Raw genomic sequence first — 17,917 nt, 5'->3', positions numbered from 1 at the left:
ACCAGGTCACAAATGTTTACAGTATGATGTTCAAAGTAGCATATACGCTATACCCCTCTTTCTTCCATATGTAACACCCAATGCTTTCGTAAATCGATACAAAGTATTCCTTGACATTGGAAAATCGGCATAAGCCTTCGTGAGCTCATCATGTAAAGCAGCGATTGTCATACGATCCTTTTTCAATTTCTCTTTGATGAAATATCGAACAACTTTGCCCCATTCTTCACCATATTTCCGTAGCGTCCCCTCCTGTGCTGTCTCTTCGTCCGTGATTACTTTCTTCTTTTTACGCGGGAAGAGTTCGTGTACAAAATCTGGCCTCACACCAATTTTCGTCACAGTTGTGGGTGAAACACCACATGCCATAGCTGTCATTTGCACGGCTGAATTAAAGATCGTCCCATCACTCGTATCTCCCAGCAGTTTTTTTAGTTCCTCAAAGAACTGGCGCACTCTTCTGATGACAATTTTAGCTCTTCTTCCTAACGATTGGCCGTCTTCGCCGTTAGCATTCTTTCCTCGGAAGAAGATGTATGATCCTCCAAGTGGTGCCATGAGTTTCTCCACTGTTAGACCTCGAACACGTTCACAAAGGAGGTCCTAAAATATTTATATTATAAAAATATTTATAAAAAAAAACTGAGGCATAAATCTCTGAGGCCCTCTCAACTGATATAAATCAAAGTAAAAGTGAAAAATGGCCAAGAGCAACGTAAAATAAAAAACGTCTTATTAGTAACTTACAGCAACTGGTTCAGGGATGCGAAAATCCTCTGGCAATGGTTGTACAGCCTGCAAACAAAAATGTCGTATAAGTTCCTAATCATTAACATCATTTTATAAACCATTTATGTATAGTTTCACATCATTTTACATTTTATAGACCATTTATGTATAATTTTACATCACTAGACACACTGCAGTCTCTCAAAATATCCAAAGTCATACATTCTTGCTGTAAACATAACTTCATTTGATGCTCATTGTGAAACTTTTAAAAAGAATCCTAAATCCTAAGTTTAAACAGGAACGCTGAAGCAAATAATTTCCCAGTGACAATATTTTTGCTCGCCTGAAAAAAAAAACAGCGAGATCACGCAATCATTTGTGGTATGCTTCCCATCTTGAAATAAAAATCGAAATTGATGACGAGGGCCATTACAAGCTCCTCAATTATCCAACCAGTAACTACAAATACTACACTAACGAACCATTTATTGTGTATTAATCAAGTCATAAAGGATAAAGTGTCTGGCGTTAATCGATCCGCTTAGGATGCGCCCCCACGTTCTCTTCAATTCAGAATCGTTTGAGGTCCACGAACGTGTAATTGGCCTATACAATGACTTGCGGTGGCTAGCCGATGCGTCAAGTCAGTGTTTTTATCCTCCCAGACGAGTCTGGTACCAAAATATCGACTCCAGAGAGATGAAAGGTTTGGTAATCGTAAGAGCGGAAGTGAGCCTACGATCGATCGTGCAGACAGCGGAATCTCTTACCGACTGCGCTAGACTCGCCCCCAATCAATTGATTGCTTGTCAATCAAATCATATTCAAAATAATTAGCCCATTTATCGAAATTCATACACTAGTTACCTTCAAAACGCCTGTTAAATTTGTTGCACCTGAAATGAACAAAACTCCCAATACATCCTTTTTCAATTCTGCAACAAAGAAGATGTTAGTGTAAAACCGCCCACATAAGAACTTGTAAGAAATTTCGACTTTATCGAAAAGAAAACTGTTCTTAAAGCCACGGTATTACGTTTAAAACATTTCCGGGATCTATAAACAACAAATATTGGCAAGCATCTATTCTGAATAGAGTTCATTTCCCCGTTGGAAATAAAGAAAACAACAATTTATAACGAAATATTAAGAAATGTCCCAATTTGCTCAAATAGTACAAATTTTGAGTAGTGATTGAAATAAGCTAAGGATAAGTTGTTTTGGTTGGAACAAAAAATCGTTATAGAATATTAATTCTACGATCCCGATCTTCCACAGTAACTTCAAAGAAGAACAAGAATAGTCATCGAAGAGTTTTTAAAATACCACGAAAAGGAAAACCCACTTTACTCAAGTTTCCTGTTTTGCACGGTGGTCGAAAAATTCTTGGCTGCAATAAGAAAAAAATTAGTCGAGTTCTTTAGAAAACTGATACGAAACCGTTATTTAAGTACATATAGTAAAGAGAACACATAAGGTACAATAAACATTATTAACCAAAGAAGCTGGTCATTTCACATATTATTTCACACATTCAAGTCATAGAATATGATTAAAAAATGGCAGCCTTAGATTAAAATTAGGAAGAAAGTTAAAATAAGATTAAGTTCTAAGAAGCACTTACTGCAATAGGTGGCGCTCGATATCCAGCAACTGGAAGAAGTAAAACGTTCTGTAACATGAAAAATTCATTAGAAGCTGCCCAGAAATCAGTACAGATAAAAATTCCACTGCACTCTTATTCATTTTCTCTTTTAACGATTTGGGAGAATTCTTCGAGGAACCTAGAGTTTACCAATTACCAATGATCCTTCTTGCGAACAATGAAATACTCCAGATAATTTTCTCACGGAAACTTCGTGATGGAGCTAGAAACCATCTGGAAGAACGAAAAACTAGAAACAAACAACAAATGTGTTTCGAAACTCTATCTTGTCCACGCTAGGAACTGAATTCAGTTGAAGCAGAAATTTTACTGTTAAATCTTAGTTACAGTCACCGTCTAACGTGTTCAGGCGGTCTGATATGACGCTTCTGCTGCAGAGGCACCTTTCTCTATTTCCTATAGGCACACATGTATCTCTTCTCTTTAACTTCCATCAATCGAAAACGGATCAGATTGAACACATTCGATGCCGACTGAGTTGACCCATAGAATTGACTTCCTAATAGGTTCAGAATAACGGCTCTTCACACATTAAGCAGAATGTCTAGCGTGGAAAACATGTCTAGTTATGAGATTTAGGAAACCATAGGATCTAATTTTACACAAAATGTTTTTTTAGATCCATATAGAAGCAATTCTTCAATCCAAACAATAGTCTTCAACACCATTCAAGGGTTATCACGGAAGTAAAACAAGTTATAAGTTATGTTACTACGAGAATAAGTTGTATAACTCCCTTCGAATTAAAAAGAAATCGCCTAGAATCTAACAGTTTTCAAAGGTCCCTCCGAACAACTACATAACGTTGTATTGGCAATAACACGCTACAATGAAGAAGAGATCTATCCAACAAGTGGACATATCATGAAAAAGGGTCGCAATGAACACACTGATGACTCAACTATTTGTTTTCCTTTCCCTTTTCGTCAACCAATTAGCTTTATTATTTTTTGTCTTAAAATTAAACGAAAAACAGAAGCTTTTGTGGTGGAGAAGATCCATATCGAACGAAATATTGCAGAATCTAGAGAGTGAAGAGAAGAAGTGAAAAGTGCACTCACTCTAGTAACGACTGGTCTTACGTTATGAGCATCTTGTTGTAAGAGGGCAACAGCCTACAAAAGCCAAAATTAGACCACAAAACTGTTTCGTTCGCTTTGAGAGAAACGAGAAATAAGACCAGCGAACACTCAAAGCGTGTAAAGACATCGCATACATAGAGTCTACGATTCGGTGATATGCTAACCTGTTCAACTGGTGGCTCATAATCTGTTATGTCCTCACATTCAAAGGTGGAGGGCTGAAAAGAAGAAAAAAAAACTGATCAAGAAAGGATTGTGATTCAACCCTAGAACGTTCTTCTTTATAACATCCTTAAATCGTTTTATACTTTATAATACATATGACTGAACCTTGTGTAAAGAAGACTAAAAGGATCCCTGGAGCACTTACATCATCAACGGGCGGTTTATTGTCTGGAAAGTCCTGTGGAAGGATCATCACCGGCTGTAACGTGAACATTGAGAAAAACTTGAAGAATACTATAAAACTTCAGTAAAATTGCAATGAAATTAATCACATCTGCATTTTAATATGGAAGAAACAAAAACTCTTGCGCTGTAGGTAGTTTCTCGAACTTTCGAAACATGAATTCAGCTTATTCTCCCTGCTTTCAAACAACTTAAACAAGCAATTTTCCATTACGTTGAATGTGACTCAATTCAGTTAAAATGGTAGTGTTTAGAAACGCTCTTCATAAGCGTATAAATTGCATTTCAGTAGATTAAGATAAGAAAACAGTGCAGTAGTAGATCTGGATCCCAGAATCGAGTTAGCAGAATTTTCATAATATTGAGAAAAAGCAGTAATTAACTCACCTCTTCATCTGGTGGTTTGTTTTCCAAAATATCCTGTCCTAGAAGGACTGTAGACTGCAAAAAAAAGAAAATCATCCACCGAAACAACTACCGTAAAACATTTCAATGCCGGAAAATCTCGAATCCTGATTGGTTCCTTTTTCTTTCTTTTGAAACCCCAAGATAACTAATAAAAAACAAATAGAACAACCTACCGAATGGGAACTTTGTTCGGAGCTGCGGTTTAGAAGAAGGCGTCGCGCTATTGACGACTAAAAACAAAGCAATACTCCAATAACTATGGACAAAACTCTACCAGAGTGAACTTACAAAATTTTTCGACGACGATGCCGCCGGTAACTCCATGAAAGTACACTTCCAGTCAGTCCTGCAATCCCAATAACATAAGAGCTCCAAAACTAGGCTTGCATTAGCCATACGAGAAGAAAAGACCGAAACAATCGGAACAATCCTAGTGCAGTATCAGATACGAAAGTGACTCCAGAAAAATGAGCAAGGTGGAGCTGTGAACGCTGATGGAAGCGAAATCTGAGTTGTCGCTCGCGTCAAGGACGCGGCGCGTTCGTTGCGCCTCCGCTCGTAGCAGTCCAGTGCAAATGTGCTGGGAGCATGCATATCTATGCAATCATCTCTCTTTGCGAAATATAAGATGATCTTTGAAAAGTGCTTTGATGTGACAATGTGACGGGTCCAGAACCTTCCCGTGCTAAGAATTAGTAGAATCTTTACATTGTAACAGAACTAAAGTATATCTCATTTTCATAGGTTTGCACACATAAGAACTCCTTGGATGTGCTTTCTTTTCTCTTTTTTTCCGAAAGAGAGTAGCCTTAAGAACTTTAGGAGAATAGTTGTTTGCACGGTAAAGAAGAAGAACAATACAAATATATGGTAGTCAAAATCTGGAGAGAAAAAAAGGAACTCGAAGTATCATATAGCATCCGAAGTTACGGTAACCTTAAGGAAATCGCGCTCAATTCGTTGACGTTATCATTTGAAAAGCTACTAGCACAAAGAATAAAGCATCATATACATCGTACAACTTTTAACTGTTATGTATGAAAAAAAGAACGAAGAAGCACTGAATTAGCAGTCTCGAAAATAAGTGAAGAACGCACTTTATCGACAAAGGGAATTCACCGTCCAGAAAATCCAGAAAAAGAAAAAATAGCAAGTTTGGAGAATATGTGAAAGGACTCGTAACTATATTTATTCGAATATATACACACTATTCGTGCGTTCTGTACCATGTAGGTCCAAAGAACGTGCTGTGATTGAAATCACCATGAAGTCGAGTTGAGGTCTCTTTCGATCCCTTTAAAGGAGAACAAGAAAAAGCACACCTCACTAGAGTCGCAGCATGTTGCTAAGGCTTTCAATTGAACCTGTGTTACCAGATAATGAATAAATCCACAAAAACCACTAAAGCGGGATCCATTTCAACACTTATTGAAGCTGTTTTTTTTTCCTTTTCATCGATACGCTGATCAAACCAGCTGAATCCGAAACGATCGCACTCGGACTGCATGGATCATCATGTTAACGTTGATGTTGTTTCATTGAGTTCTAGAATTATCGAGTCCCCTTAAGCATTCAAGCGTGTGCAGCAAAAAGAACAAAAATTGGAACAGCTGTTTAGTTTGCTTCCGTCAACAATGAAGTTCTGATTCCAGTCGTCTGCAACTCTCTGAGAATTCCTTCAGATGTGCCACATTCTGATGTAAACCGGGAATGCACCTGAGCCAATGTATAAGCTGGTAGCGCTGCTCGAACAGATAGAATTTTCTCACCTCTGCTCTTATTGATGTCTGGTGCGTAAAATCCACTTAGCCTAACTCATATTCCAGTTGAAAAGCGCGGATCGTAGGCAATTACACGAAAAGAAAAACTGGACAGCGTCTCAATCCCTACAAACTAGAATCATAAAGGCGACATGGGAACAATTAATTAAAGACTTTACTATACGAAAGAGGAAATAAAGAAAACAAGAAACAAAGAAAGAATGAGAAACGAGAAGAGCTCAGAGCAGTTTGTCGCGCTCTGTAGAGAGGGGCCCAGCGCACGTCTTCATCGAGGGTGCAACGCGGTGCCGCGATACAACACGTCTTGCGCCGACTGTATATCGTGGAAGGCTGGGCTTAATTTGCTCTTCTTTATGATTTATAGTATAGTATAAATTCAGGTAGGTCCTTAAACGATAATAGAGTCTTACTTTGGTCTCGGTGCTACTGATGGAGCGCCAGTGAGAAACTCGTCGTTATTCAGTTGCTGTTGTGCTGTAGGATTGCTTTATGACCTCCTAAGTTATGAAACTTTCTACATCGTCATCATCGAACAACTTCGGTTATATGGAACTCATTAAGTTCTCGTGTTGAATGTGCTCGTGTTCTTACTAGTGGTGCAAGTAGGCAGCTACAGTCGCGGTGGGACTCGCTAGCGCCAATCGGGATTGAGCGAAAGTCATACAATGTTACTTCCACTTGTGACTTTCTACGCGATCGCACCGCAGGTAATGTCATTTGACTCAACTGTATTTCTACTGTTTATTCGTTTCCCTTTGCATTTCCTTATTTTCGGACCAGATGACGTTGCCGATTGTGAACCACACATTGGTCAGATTAGCGCTTGATCATAGTCCTTTTTGCAATATCTGTCAATTGCAAAATTTTATTTTCGCGATGTTACCTGCTATTAAAAAACGTGTAGAAAATCCGTTTTTGTCACCAAACACTTATTTTCCAGGTTGTACCTCCTCTGCATCAAGGAACAAACGATGTAGGACAGCCCGAATGAGTAGGTTCTATTTTCAATATTATTTGTTATGTTCGTTTTTTTTTTGTTATTAACCTTTGCTATTGTGCTACAACTTTGTTCCTTTTTTTTACTTAGAAAACGAGAGTCTTAAAATCTTATTCTTTATGATTTTAGATTCGTAAGTAGTGTACTTACCAATATTTTGAAGTCTGATCATATCGGGGTATTCATTTATTTATATTTGTTGTTGTACTCAATTGGTTGTATTCGACAAAAGTGAGCTTTTTTCCAATCTGTCATGTCTCTTCAGTTTATTTTTTCTACACACTATAGCATTTATCGCGATTTTTAGAACCTTCTATGGGTGCGTATTCGAAGACTGACTCCCGGAGAAGCTCATGGCATCGCTCCAGAGGTCATGCGATGTCCTTCGAACAACCAAGTCACAACAACCAGGTCTTATGATGGTCGTCCATCGCTTGGAAGAAGTAGAGTTCTTACCAGAAGTGTGCGACAGTTTTTTTGAGGGGTTCAAAAGTCTCCTCGGAGAGTCGCGCAATCGACACAATCTTTAATTCAGCAGTGTAGATGACGGCCTTGGCATGTGTCAGAAAATCTTCCGTTTGGGAATTTCTTAGCGAGATCTGTTAAATCAATAATTACCATGCAACATTAAAAGCTTATAAAGTTGTCATACAAGAATAACTAATGTCCGGCGTATCGAGGACGAAAGAGATCAACTGTATTTGAAGATGATAGCTTCTCTTTATACTAAAAGAATGAATTCAATATTGTAATTCATTTCTATGTATCATAAGAGATTCCACAGAACCGTCGTCTCCTGGCTGCGAAATAATCTCCTTACCTTATTTGTTTCTGATGTGGGAGTTATGCATTTGACAATAAAGGCGCATTTTCCGTTTTCTTTCTGGTTTCTGATAGGTATCCCACAGTGGTATGAACTCAACTGTTTTCACTGCTACCATAGGAAAAGGTAAAAGATAAAAGCTTACAAAAAAGTATGTTAATGCACTTCAACGACCAGGTTAGGAGATTGCCACTCGTTATTGATTTTTAGTAGTGCTTACTAATTTTTCCCATTCCTTCTCTTGTGATGTTAAGACCAATAGCTTACATTTTATTCTGGATCTTTCTACTTACAAAACAAACAGTTATAATATTTAAGACACACCTGTACTTACACCAATATTCACATTAAGCTCTACAAAGTAAGGAGTAATAACAAATCAAAAAATGATTGATAAGAATAAGCGCATAACAATAAGTTTTACACAAAAAAACAGCTACAATTCTATACATAAATGATCATTTTCACGCCAACATGAAATACCTATCGCTTTCAAGAAACGATACAACGTTGCTTTTGACATTGGAAAATTTGGATAGGCAGAACGTAGCACAGAATGCAATGCTTCTACTGTCATTTTCTCCTGTGTTAACTGATTCTTTAGGATATGATCAATAACCTCACCCCATTCCAATTCGTATCTCTTTAGCGTCAAATCAGGAATGGATATCCTTCCTATTCGTTTCCTAGACGAAAGCGAAGGAATGTCAGTAGTTTTTAAAGCTCTCTTCACAGTTCCTATTGAAACACCACAAGCCAGCACTGATAATCGGTGCGATGAATTAAAAATCGTCCCACGACATGGCTTCCCTAATTGTCTCTTCAGTTCCTCAAAGAATCGACATACTCTTCCGACAACAATTGTAGCTCTCTTCCCTATTGATGCACGAGCAGGAGCCTTGATTCGTGTTTCTTTGACTGGTTTATACTGCTGCTCAAGTGGTGCCATCAGCATTTCCATCCGAATTTCCCGGATTCGGTCGCCAATGGTCGCCGAAAAAGACAAGGATTTGCTTATGAAGTGTTATAGTGTATTTTTGAAAAGAGTTGTGCTGTTTGTGTATTTCACTAAATGTCGGAAAACTTAACAAAGTAATATTAAAGAAAGGTGGCGAAAAAGTGGGGAAGGACACTCTGCACTGCGATAAATAAAGTGCTGGTCCGGGATTCTACCATGTCACACGTTATAGTTACATCCACAACCACCGAATTTTTAGAAATCCTAGTTGATATAAATCATTTGCCGAATTGTGTGTTTAAAGGCATCACCCCACGAATCTGGGGTGGTGCGGGTTTCAGGTGGGTTATGCCTATCAAGGCTGGCGCGCTCCAATCGAACTCGTTGTAGGAAAGGAAAGCGCCCCGCTTCTCGCAAAAATGTAAATTGCCATAAAAACGGCCAGGAAGACGGCGAAACGACCGAAGCCGTCGTCTTCCTGGCCGTTTTTACGGCAATTAGGAAGAAATGGACGGAATCACCTTCTTCCCCATAATCTACGACCCCCGTATAGGCATAACCCACCTGAAACCCGCACCACCCCAGATTCGTGGGGTGATGCCTTTGAGAACTCCAGTGTTTTTCACTCCGGTGTCAAGAATAATAACAGAAACAAGGTTAACTCACTTCTTCAACGGATTGTGTACTGCAACCAGGGTCCTTCGCTACTGAGGAATCAGGTAAGGCAGAAGGTGGCTGCAACAAAAAAAAAATTAGGACCGAGTGGACTACTGTCGAAAAAATCCTACAAAAGACGAGTGCTCGAGAACTTGCATTTGGGTTGTGGAACATTCACACATATTTCAAGTCGCATAAAGGTTCTTCGAGAACCACCACCTTTCTCCTTCAATTCTGACTATAATACCTAATAATCGTTTGATCACCGGCTATCCGGTGATCAGTCGATTATTAGGTATCATAGTCCAGAAGTCCAGATTAGCCCAGAAGCAACCGTCATTCATAGCATTGTAACAATTGAGAGAAATCAGCATTTAGACCTCATAATTCCCGGTTTTGCATTCTGGAGGGAATCCAGCGCAGTGGGTAAGAGGCCGCTGCTGTGACAACAGAGCCGAAGGTTCGAAACCACCCTAGTGCCAAACAAGCTTTTCATCGACCTCCGGGGTCGATAGGTTAGTACTAGACATGTCTGGGAAGATAAAAACACGATAAACGAAGATAAAAAACTTGAGTCTCACGCGGATTGTATGAATGAGACATTATCCTTACTTCAAATAAAGTCGGGTCAAAACGACCCTAAGCTTAGTGCAGTTACGTAAGCGCCTACGCTTGAAGTGACGCGGGTGGAGCTCGCGGTTGCAAACGAACGTGGACACTCTATTGCTAACATCGTACTGTAAAGATGAGTAACGTCCCATCACATTCGCAGCTGCCTACGTTACATCACCTGTCCCCACGTCGTTTTGACCCGATTATATCATCAACATCGTGTTTACCGGACCATTATTCCACACATCTTACGTAGGATTCAGATGTGTGCGCCGTTTACATGCGGAATTTTTAAACTTAAGTTTCATTGAGGGTTGATGTTGTCACCTGACGCTATTTCACGCATTTTCGCCGAGGCGTGTCGTTTTTGAGCATAGCTCTGCCCAACCTTCTCTATCCGCAGCAAAAGTTCGTAGAGAATCCATCCATTCGTCACCGTTGCAAAAGCCGCGAGACTTGGTGTCTTGCATGGGGTCACAGCACAACACAGAATGACCCAAATACTTCAGGATCACAATGTCCGGCACCTCATCATACGGAAAGGAGAATTGTTACCAAAAATTCCATGCTTCCTTTAGGCATGTAACCTCTTCGGAAGGGCTTCGGCAGTTTGTTGGACGACGACTTGTATACGCGTCTACACACGGAAAATATAAGGAAAAATGTATTAAAAGTTTTATGACTAACTACCCACTTCATCAGAGCATGGAGTACTGTTGTTTTGAGCGTCACTTGCCTGGGATGATGCGGTCTGAAACAAAAAGAAATGGATTATTACAAAAACCAATTGATTAACGATTAACGCTTCAGGTTGATTCGTCTTTACGTATGGGAATACAAGCAAATACTTCAAAACTCTATTGAAAAATAGAACAAATTAACAACTGCTTACTTGTTCTGTGGGTAGCTTGTTCTCGGTAACATCTGATTTTAGAATAGCGACGGACTGTAAATGAAATTCACATTAAGGAAAAATTCAATGAACTACGGCGCCAAAATTTTCACATCCTTTGATGAAAGTGTGAGGAAATTGGTTATTTCAGGTACTACGTAAAGTACAATCACTAATATCATTCTAGTCAAAAAAAAAATAGCAGTAATAGTGAAATGATGATGTTCAATAATCTTAAGAGTTGCTGCAGCTACTACTATTAAACCAAAGTTCCATCCAAATGTATTACCATCCAGAAGTATGCCGAAAAGATTGAAAAGCTATCCTCATAGCCCTCCTTACTGTGTTTTAAAGCATCTGTTTGCAACTAAAAACAAAGGAAATGAAATGTTCGTGTTTTAGCTGCCAGAGCCTTCCCACAGGTAAGCTTGACACTTGATAAAAAGGAACATTCTTGGTCATTCGGTAAGAAATAGTTCTAATGAGCGAAATTACTGCATTAAAAAATCCAGACAGTCAAGGTAAGGTCGAGAAAACAAATAGAGTTTCTGAAAGATCCTGTTTTTACAGCACAGTTGGTATAGTTACTCTGCGTTATTAATCAATATAAGCAAACCGGGATGCAATGCACAATTGTCAAGGAGCCACCAAGTAGCCAAGCAAGTAGTAGAAAAAAAATGATCATACAGCTCAGAATAAACTTTACGTTCGTAATCAATAGCTTAAAAGAACTACTTTGGCAGAAATAACGAGAGGAAAACGCAGTTTTTTATGTTTGTCGATGTGCAATAATGCTAGAACAAGAAGTATACGCACCTTAACAACCATAACTCTTTAATACAAGTAATATTACTTTCTTGAGAATCATTTATATAGAATTTTCTTGTATATGACATACGACTGTATATTGGTACTATGCAGTAAGACACTTACCGTATCCTCCTGACTAGTCCGCTCCGCTGTCAAATGAAGATCCGCCTTATCGTTCCCTGGATTTACAATCTGTACAGTATGTTGTTGAGACTTTCGATTGGCTACTTCATCCGCATCTTTCTCATGCTAAATTGAAAATCCTACATTTGAGAATAACAACAAATACACGATTTATTTCTATGAAGATGGTGATAAACAAACAAAGCTTACTTACTGGATGCGAACTTGAGCACGGTCCTCTATTGAGCAAAAGACGTCGCGCAATCGATGACTGAACAAAAATTTAGGATTAAAAGTACTCTTCGATTTAATAGGTAAACTCACAAAGTCGTTAGACGACGAAGCGATAGGATAGTCCATGGTCGGTCGCGAACCACAGAATCTATAACGACAAATCAATCGTTAGTATTTGTGTTTCATGTTTCTCTTCGAAATCTTCGAATAATGCTTAAAATTCGTAGAAAACAGCCATAACCATAAAATTCCTAGAAATGAGTTATTTGCTAACGGAGAAACCTGCAGTTTTTTTTCGAATGGCAGCGTTGACGCAGCAAAAATACAATTATTTCTTGCTTAAATCAAGGATACAAAAGCGCAACATAGGGAAATACTCGGAGCATGGACCATAAAAGGGTACTGACATTAAAAACGTCACTGGCGAAATTTCTCGGTGGTTCTTAAGGACTGACAATTTCGTAACGAAATCAAACGGTACAAATGAATTCCTCTACTATACAATATGTATATGTCACGGGGGACAATACTGCTATTAACCAAGAAAAAAAAAATAACATTGGGAAATTATATGTTAAAAAAAAACATGTCCGTTATACCGCAAAACCAGCTTAAATTAATCTATACAGGAAGCATAAAAACGCCCTCATCTATTAGCACTTAACGAATAGATGTGGATGGTGGCATCAGGAAATAGTGTGGATAACCGAGGTGAGGAGGGAATATCTGGTCTAGAATTTGGATTCGTATGTACACAGTGAATATATGGATATAGCAGGGATACGGTGAGTATGGACAGCTACCTCCAGTACTTGCCACAATTTTTGTTCCGTCAGATGTGACGCGAAGCCGAGACGACGACTAAGGACGATCAATAACGGGTCCAATGCCGTCAATTAATGACACGAGCGGTCGCAACGCGGCAACTGACGCAATAGAAATTATGGTGGAGACTGTATCTATCCAACAAATATATTTTATATTAAAATATGTGGTTGTGTATAGAGAAAGGACGTCTTCAGTGCTATTGATCAACGTAACGCTAAGGATGCGTTGCCGCCGCAAAGCACGCATGCGCCTGCGCGCCTCCTAGCCGCATTACCGATACATGGAGTGGCTAGTCTGTTCCATAAGGATTCTTTTTTCCATCTAAAGTATCATTTTCCATTTAATGTCTCCGGAGGACTTCCTACGGATGAATTGGAAACTTTCAAAGCGAACAGGACAATACACGACTGTAAAATAACAATTTGATGTCCGTAACTGATGTTGAACTCATCAGTGATTCGTAAATATGACAGATTTTACCTGGAAAGGAGGTGATCTACGAAGGGAAGAAAAAGCAACGAAAATTCCTGGGATTTTCTATCCGAAAAGCATTGAGCCGAAAAAAAAGTGGGAAGAAACCACTCAGTATCTGGATTCAGCATCCATGTTAACGTTAAAATACTCGGAAAATAAACTATGTAATCTATGTAGTGTTTAGATCCCTATATGGTGCATGTTCACCACTATAATCCACCATTATCTACTATCAAGATCTACTAATCCGATGAATTCCTTGCATTCTTTCAAATGGGAACAAAAAGCAGATTAACGACGAATCCACTTATGCTTCTATGCTGAGAATATCCTTTTTTCCAATAGAGAGGAAAGAATAGAACTCAATAATTCTCCTTTTAACTGCATATCAATGTTGTACGGAACAAATATCTACAAATTATTCATTTCTAAAGCAACACGTACAAAATATTCATTGAGCAGATGAACACAACGTAGAAGATTCTAAGGCGGTAAAGAGTAACCAAATATGAAAGGCTGTAATTGCGTATCCTCATGAGGAACTCATGAAATTCACGTAATTTGAAAACTGACAATTATGATCAGCAAACATTAACTGTTAGACTGTTACAGTATCGCAAATCAGCAAGAAGAGATCAAACAAACAGTCCATATTTGCCGTGTTAAAAGGGTCATCTTTTACACTAGTAAAATCGTGCGTAAAACCAACAATTTTGTAAATACTTCTCTATGTTTACGTATGAAACGACGCTAAAGAGCAGCCATATGAAAGATATCGGACCAGTGCTTAGTAAAACAATTCTTCATTGTTGGCATGCTGCTCAGCCTACTGCAGCGGTGGGAAGTCCGTAGGGCTAAATGACACCGGCTGTGCTGCCGCCTGCGGCGAGTGTTTCTGAGGATTCGAGCGACGCTTGTTCCGTGGTCCACGAGTGTAGTGAAAACGTGGCTGCTGCGGAATCTCAACTGGAGGTCTTGGAGCGCCGGCGCTACCCGCTGTGAGCATCGACAGCGGGTCGGTGAATGTTAGAGCTGAGGGAGTGTACGAAGCATTTGCGGCTAACCACATCATCCACGGTTCTAGCGCTGAAACAATAGTGTTAGCTCGCAAAAACCACGTAAGATACTCATAAAGAAAGGGAAGTACCACTTACGCGTATCGGACGGGACTAAACGACCAAGATCGTGAGAAGGGAAGGCTCCGGGACACCTAGAAGTACTTAGTTTGCACACAGTGGGAAAAATTGTCTCTGATTTCCTAGAGCACAAGAAAGAACACTGTATCACTTTGTCTTTCCTTTTCTCTTTCTTTTTTCCTTTCAACAGAACCAAACTTTAATCGAAAAATTTGAGGACAACTTACAGCTCGGGCAATATTAGCTGCGGTGCTTGTAATGGAGCACATGCACCGAGACAATTTGCCAGATCTGATGTTTGATTAATAATGGGGCTAGTGGTAAGCGCATTGGGGCTGAAATGATGAAAAACAATAACATCCATTTTCTCAAAGTGCATTTAGTGGTACCTGTGAATATTTGTTTGCTGGCCAGCAAACAACGGTAATGGAGGAGGAGAGCATATAAGAGGGACGTTCGCCGGACTTTTTGGAGATTTTCCTTTGCGAAGAGGTCGCTGATGTGTAGGTGAACATGAGTTCTCCTTCTAAAATGAACCCAGTATGATACCGTAGTGAGTATTTATTGAATAAAGTGTGTTTTTCGTACCTGATCATCAGAATCACCCCCTTCCTGTGAGAGCGATCTCAAAGAGTGGAGAAGGCGATATCTATTACCACGTCGGAGGCGAGCTAGTAGCAAACCGTGTGGGAGTTGAGACGAATTCTCTTCAGACAGTACACTTCCAGGAAGTATCTCGTTCCTGAAAAAAGAAAAAGAAGAAATAAGTGAGCAAACTTCTAACGTCTCCACCCCGAACTCACATTGGCACTGTGTTCCTGTGTAAATGAACCACGCTGAACACTGGAGGTGTGGACTCTGGGAACGACTGCGGTATAGTTATCATACCCCATGGCAGATGTTTGTTAGTTAAAACAGTCAAAGGTGGGCGACCAGAAATCACCCATTGAGCTACCTAAACTAACATTAACATAGAAAAATCATATTGTAACAACATGGAGAAAAAAAATTCTTGCCAATGAATTTGCCGCATTCAAGTCCGTCATAACATCGTTATTGCTGATATCTAGAAGGCGTAGCTGAGGTGAAACTTTACAAACTTCCCTCAGTGTATCACATGAAACATTGGTACCCTCGGCTAGTAGTAGCTAAAAATGTTTCAGATAAAATAAAACAAAAATAAAATGATTAAGATTACAATACAGTGGACTTACGCGCACAAGTCGGGATTCCACAGCAATCTTTTCGAGACCAGACGAGATGTCTCGTTTGGTGATACCGTCAAGATTCAAGCTGTCCAGTTTAGGCATCCTGGCCAGTCGTTGAAGTCCAATTCTAGAGGCAAAAGAGAAACTCGAAAAAGAATTTCTGTTATCACAAATCAATACTGTCTAAAACGCACGAGCTAAAATTGAAGCAAAATGCCAACGAAAGACTAGTAATTGTCCGCGCAGCTGCATTATTGGTGACATCACTCAGCTCCTGGAAATGGAAGGTTTTTAGAAAGGAGAAAGATGCGATCCATAAATCCAAATGAAAGAAAAATAAGAAAAGAAAGTATAGAAATGGAAACATTAAAACGTATTAAAAGGTGTACTATTCACTAGCAATAAGTTAATAGTAGAGGTTTTATTATTGCTTTTTTTACTGATAAGACTACTTAGTTAAGGAAATTGGCTTACAGCAAGGAACCGATCCGTAACCGCAGGCAAACCTTCGAGGCAAAGATTCTGAAGACGTGGAAGACGAGCTAAATGTCCCAAAGCAGAAGCCGAGAGTTCTAAAAAGTGAGTTTTAGAACAACCCAAGCAAGTAGAAAAAGTTAGCCCTACCCAGATCATAGTAATTAATCTCACCCATGTTTGGCGTTTCCGGGTTTGCAATAATAGAAAGGTCTCTTAGATTCTTCAAATTGCTCACTAATCCTGATATGATTGAGTCTTTTAGGATTCTAAGATCAGACACGTAAAGGACCTAAATGTATGATTGATTGAAAGAGAGTGAAATAAAAGCATATTTAAATAATACCTTAAGCTTTTTCAGGCGCGAAAATATGGATCTCATTGCGGTTTCCGACAAGCGCAGACACATCTCCAGTTCTAAGCGCTGCAAACCAACAGGGGCAACCTAAAAATATGAAATAATTGAGGATAACAGTTGAGAAATCTAAGATCTAATGGAGCACCAGCATAGAAAGACAACATTCTATATTTATATTTTTCGAAAAGGTCGTAGAAAAAAGTTCATCAAACCTGAAAGCAATGTCCACTCAGATATTGGGCGTCAATACAAAGAACTTGTAGTTGAGGACACTCGCGAAATATCTGGAACATAAATGTGACGGAGGACTGGAAGTTTTATCAGGCAGCAAGGATTAGATCCTCAAAGAAGACTAATAAAAAGATGAAGGATGAAGTGTGCGTCAAGAAAACCACGTCGAAAACGCTTGAGAAACTGTTCTTACCGTGAGCAAATCTGTATCTCTCAGACGATGGCGTTTACACACAAGAATATCAAGTTCCCTGAGGTTGCTGCACATTTTCACAGCGGTAATCACAGACTGACGCCAATTCCATTGAGTACAAGCCTGAAAGTATGTAATGACCAATTTTACTTGAAAATAAGAGGGCATTTACTTGGTCGTCAGCTCAAATTTCAGTCCTTAAGAATTTCCTTATTTCTCAAAACCTCTTGTGGGGGAACAAAAGGGAAAAGTCTCACCACGTCCTCAACTGATCGGAATAAATCGAAGTTAATAGCAGTGATCTTGTGACCGTGAATGCTTAGGAAATACTTGATCCTAGTATCACTAAGCTCATCCAGTTGTGTTTTATAGAAAGCTACCGATGTTATCGAACGGTAGACACTATCTCGAAGGGCACGACATGCTGGAGCCACCATCAGAGTACGAACTGCAAGTTATTTGTTCAAAGAATAGGCTTTTCATGTTATAACTCAATTTTAACTAACCTTTAAGCGGTATATGCGAGATTATGTTGTCTAGAATACTACTTGGAAGGTTGATTAATGGAGAATCCTGTTTCTATAGAAAAAAAGTTTCATAGGGAAGAAATCATAGACGTTTTAGCTGCGTAGACATACCCTATTGTCGTCATGTGAGGTATGAAAAGGTGAAAAACACGGTGCGGTTAGTGTATCCATATTATCGAGTATTGATGAAAGAAAATCAGAAGATCGAATTGAATTCATCGTGAATGAGTGTACCCGCAGAGAAAGCCGCCCAGCGGCCCCTGATCAGAGCCTGAAACAGTAATTCTTTCGAAAAGAAAAATCAA

At 39.3% G+C, this 17,917-nt stretch overlaps 2 protein-coding genes across 6 annotated transcripts; one reads left to right on the top strand and one right to left on the bottom strand.

Annotated features, from left to right (window-relative positions):
• Positions 1-30: 30 nt before the first annotated feature.
• RB195_012356 (uncharacterized protein) lies at positions 31-17,831 on the bottom strand (the record flags this gene model as incomplete). 5 transcript variants are annotated; one of them, XM_064194170.1, is made up of 23 exons in its annotated part: positions 9,513-9,590; positions 10,819-10,875; positions 11,017-11,070; positions 11,950-12,075; positions 12,164-12,220; positions 12,274-12,331; positions 14,316-14,571; positions 14,640-14,695; positions 14,849-14,956; positions 15,011-15,147; positions 15,210-15,363; positions 15,425-15,576; positions 15,638-15,769; positions 15,836-15,956; positions 16,024-16,103; positions 16,304-16,401; positions 16,478-16,595; positions 16,650-16,748; positions 16,874-16,945; positions 17,086-17,208; positions 17,343-17,533; positions 17,592-17,664; positions 17,724-17,831. In XM_064194170.1, the coding sequence occupies 23 exons, from the start codon at positions 17,829-17,831 to the stop codon at positions 9,513-9,515; spliced, it is 2,508 nt and encodes an 835-aa protein (XP_064051751.1). The 5 variants fall into 5 exon arrangements, with proteins under 5 accessions (XP_064051753.1, XP_064051756.1, XP_064051754.1 ...); XM_064194169.1 differs by lacking the exons at positions 14,316-14,571; positions 14,640-14,695; positions 14,849-14,956; ... (12 more) ...; positions 17,592-17,664; positions 17,724-17,831 and adding exons at positions 31-603; positions 748-795; positions 2,078-2,122; ... (7 more) ...; positions 6,488-6,551; positions 8,381-8,795 and having other exon boundaries at positions 9,522-9,590; positions 12,274-12,309; XM_064194168.1 differs by lacking the exons at positions 9,513-9,590; positions 10,819-10,875; positions 11,017-11,070; ... (1 more) ...; positions 12,164-12,220; positions 12,274-12,331 and having other exon boundaries at positions 14,312-14,571.
• On the top strand, positions 6,507-7,494 carry RB195_012357 (uncharacterized protein; the record flags this gene model as incomplete). The annotated part of the gene is made up of 4 exons (XM_064194173.1): positions 6,507-6,517; positions 6,639-6,784; positions 7,018-7,068; positions 7,382-7,494. 4 exons carry the CDS (start codon positions 6,507-6,509, stop codon positions 7,492-7,494), a joined length of 321 nt encoding a protein of 106 aa, XP_064051755.1.
• Positions 17,832-17,917: the final 86 nt, after the last annotated feature.

The sequence above is a fragment of the Necator americanus genome, chromosome III, assembly GCF_031761385.1.
Source record: "Necator americanus strain Aroian chromosome III, whole genome shotgun sequence".
Classification (NCBI taxonomy): Eukaryota; Metazoa; Nematoda; class Chromadorea; order Rhabditida; family Ancylostomatidae; genus Necator; species Necator americanus.
Note: the sequence above shows the minus strand (reverse complement) of the source record. Positions and strands in the feature narration are given on the sequence as shown.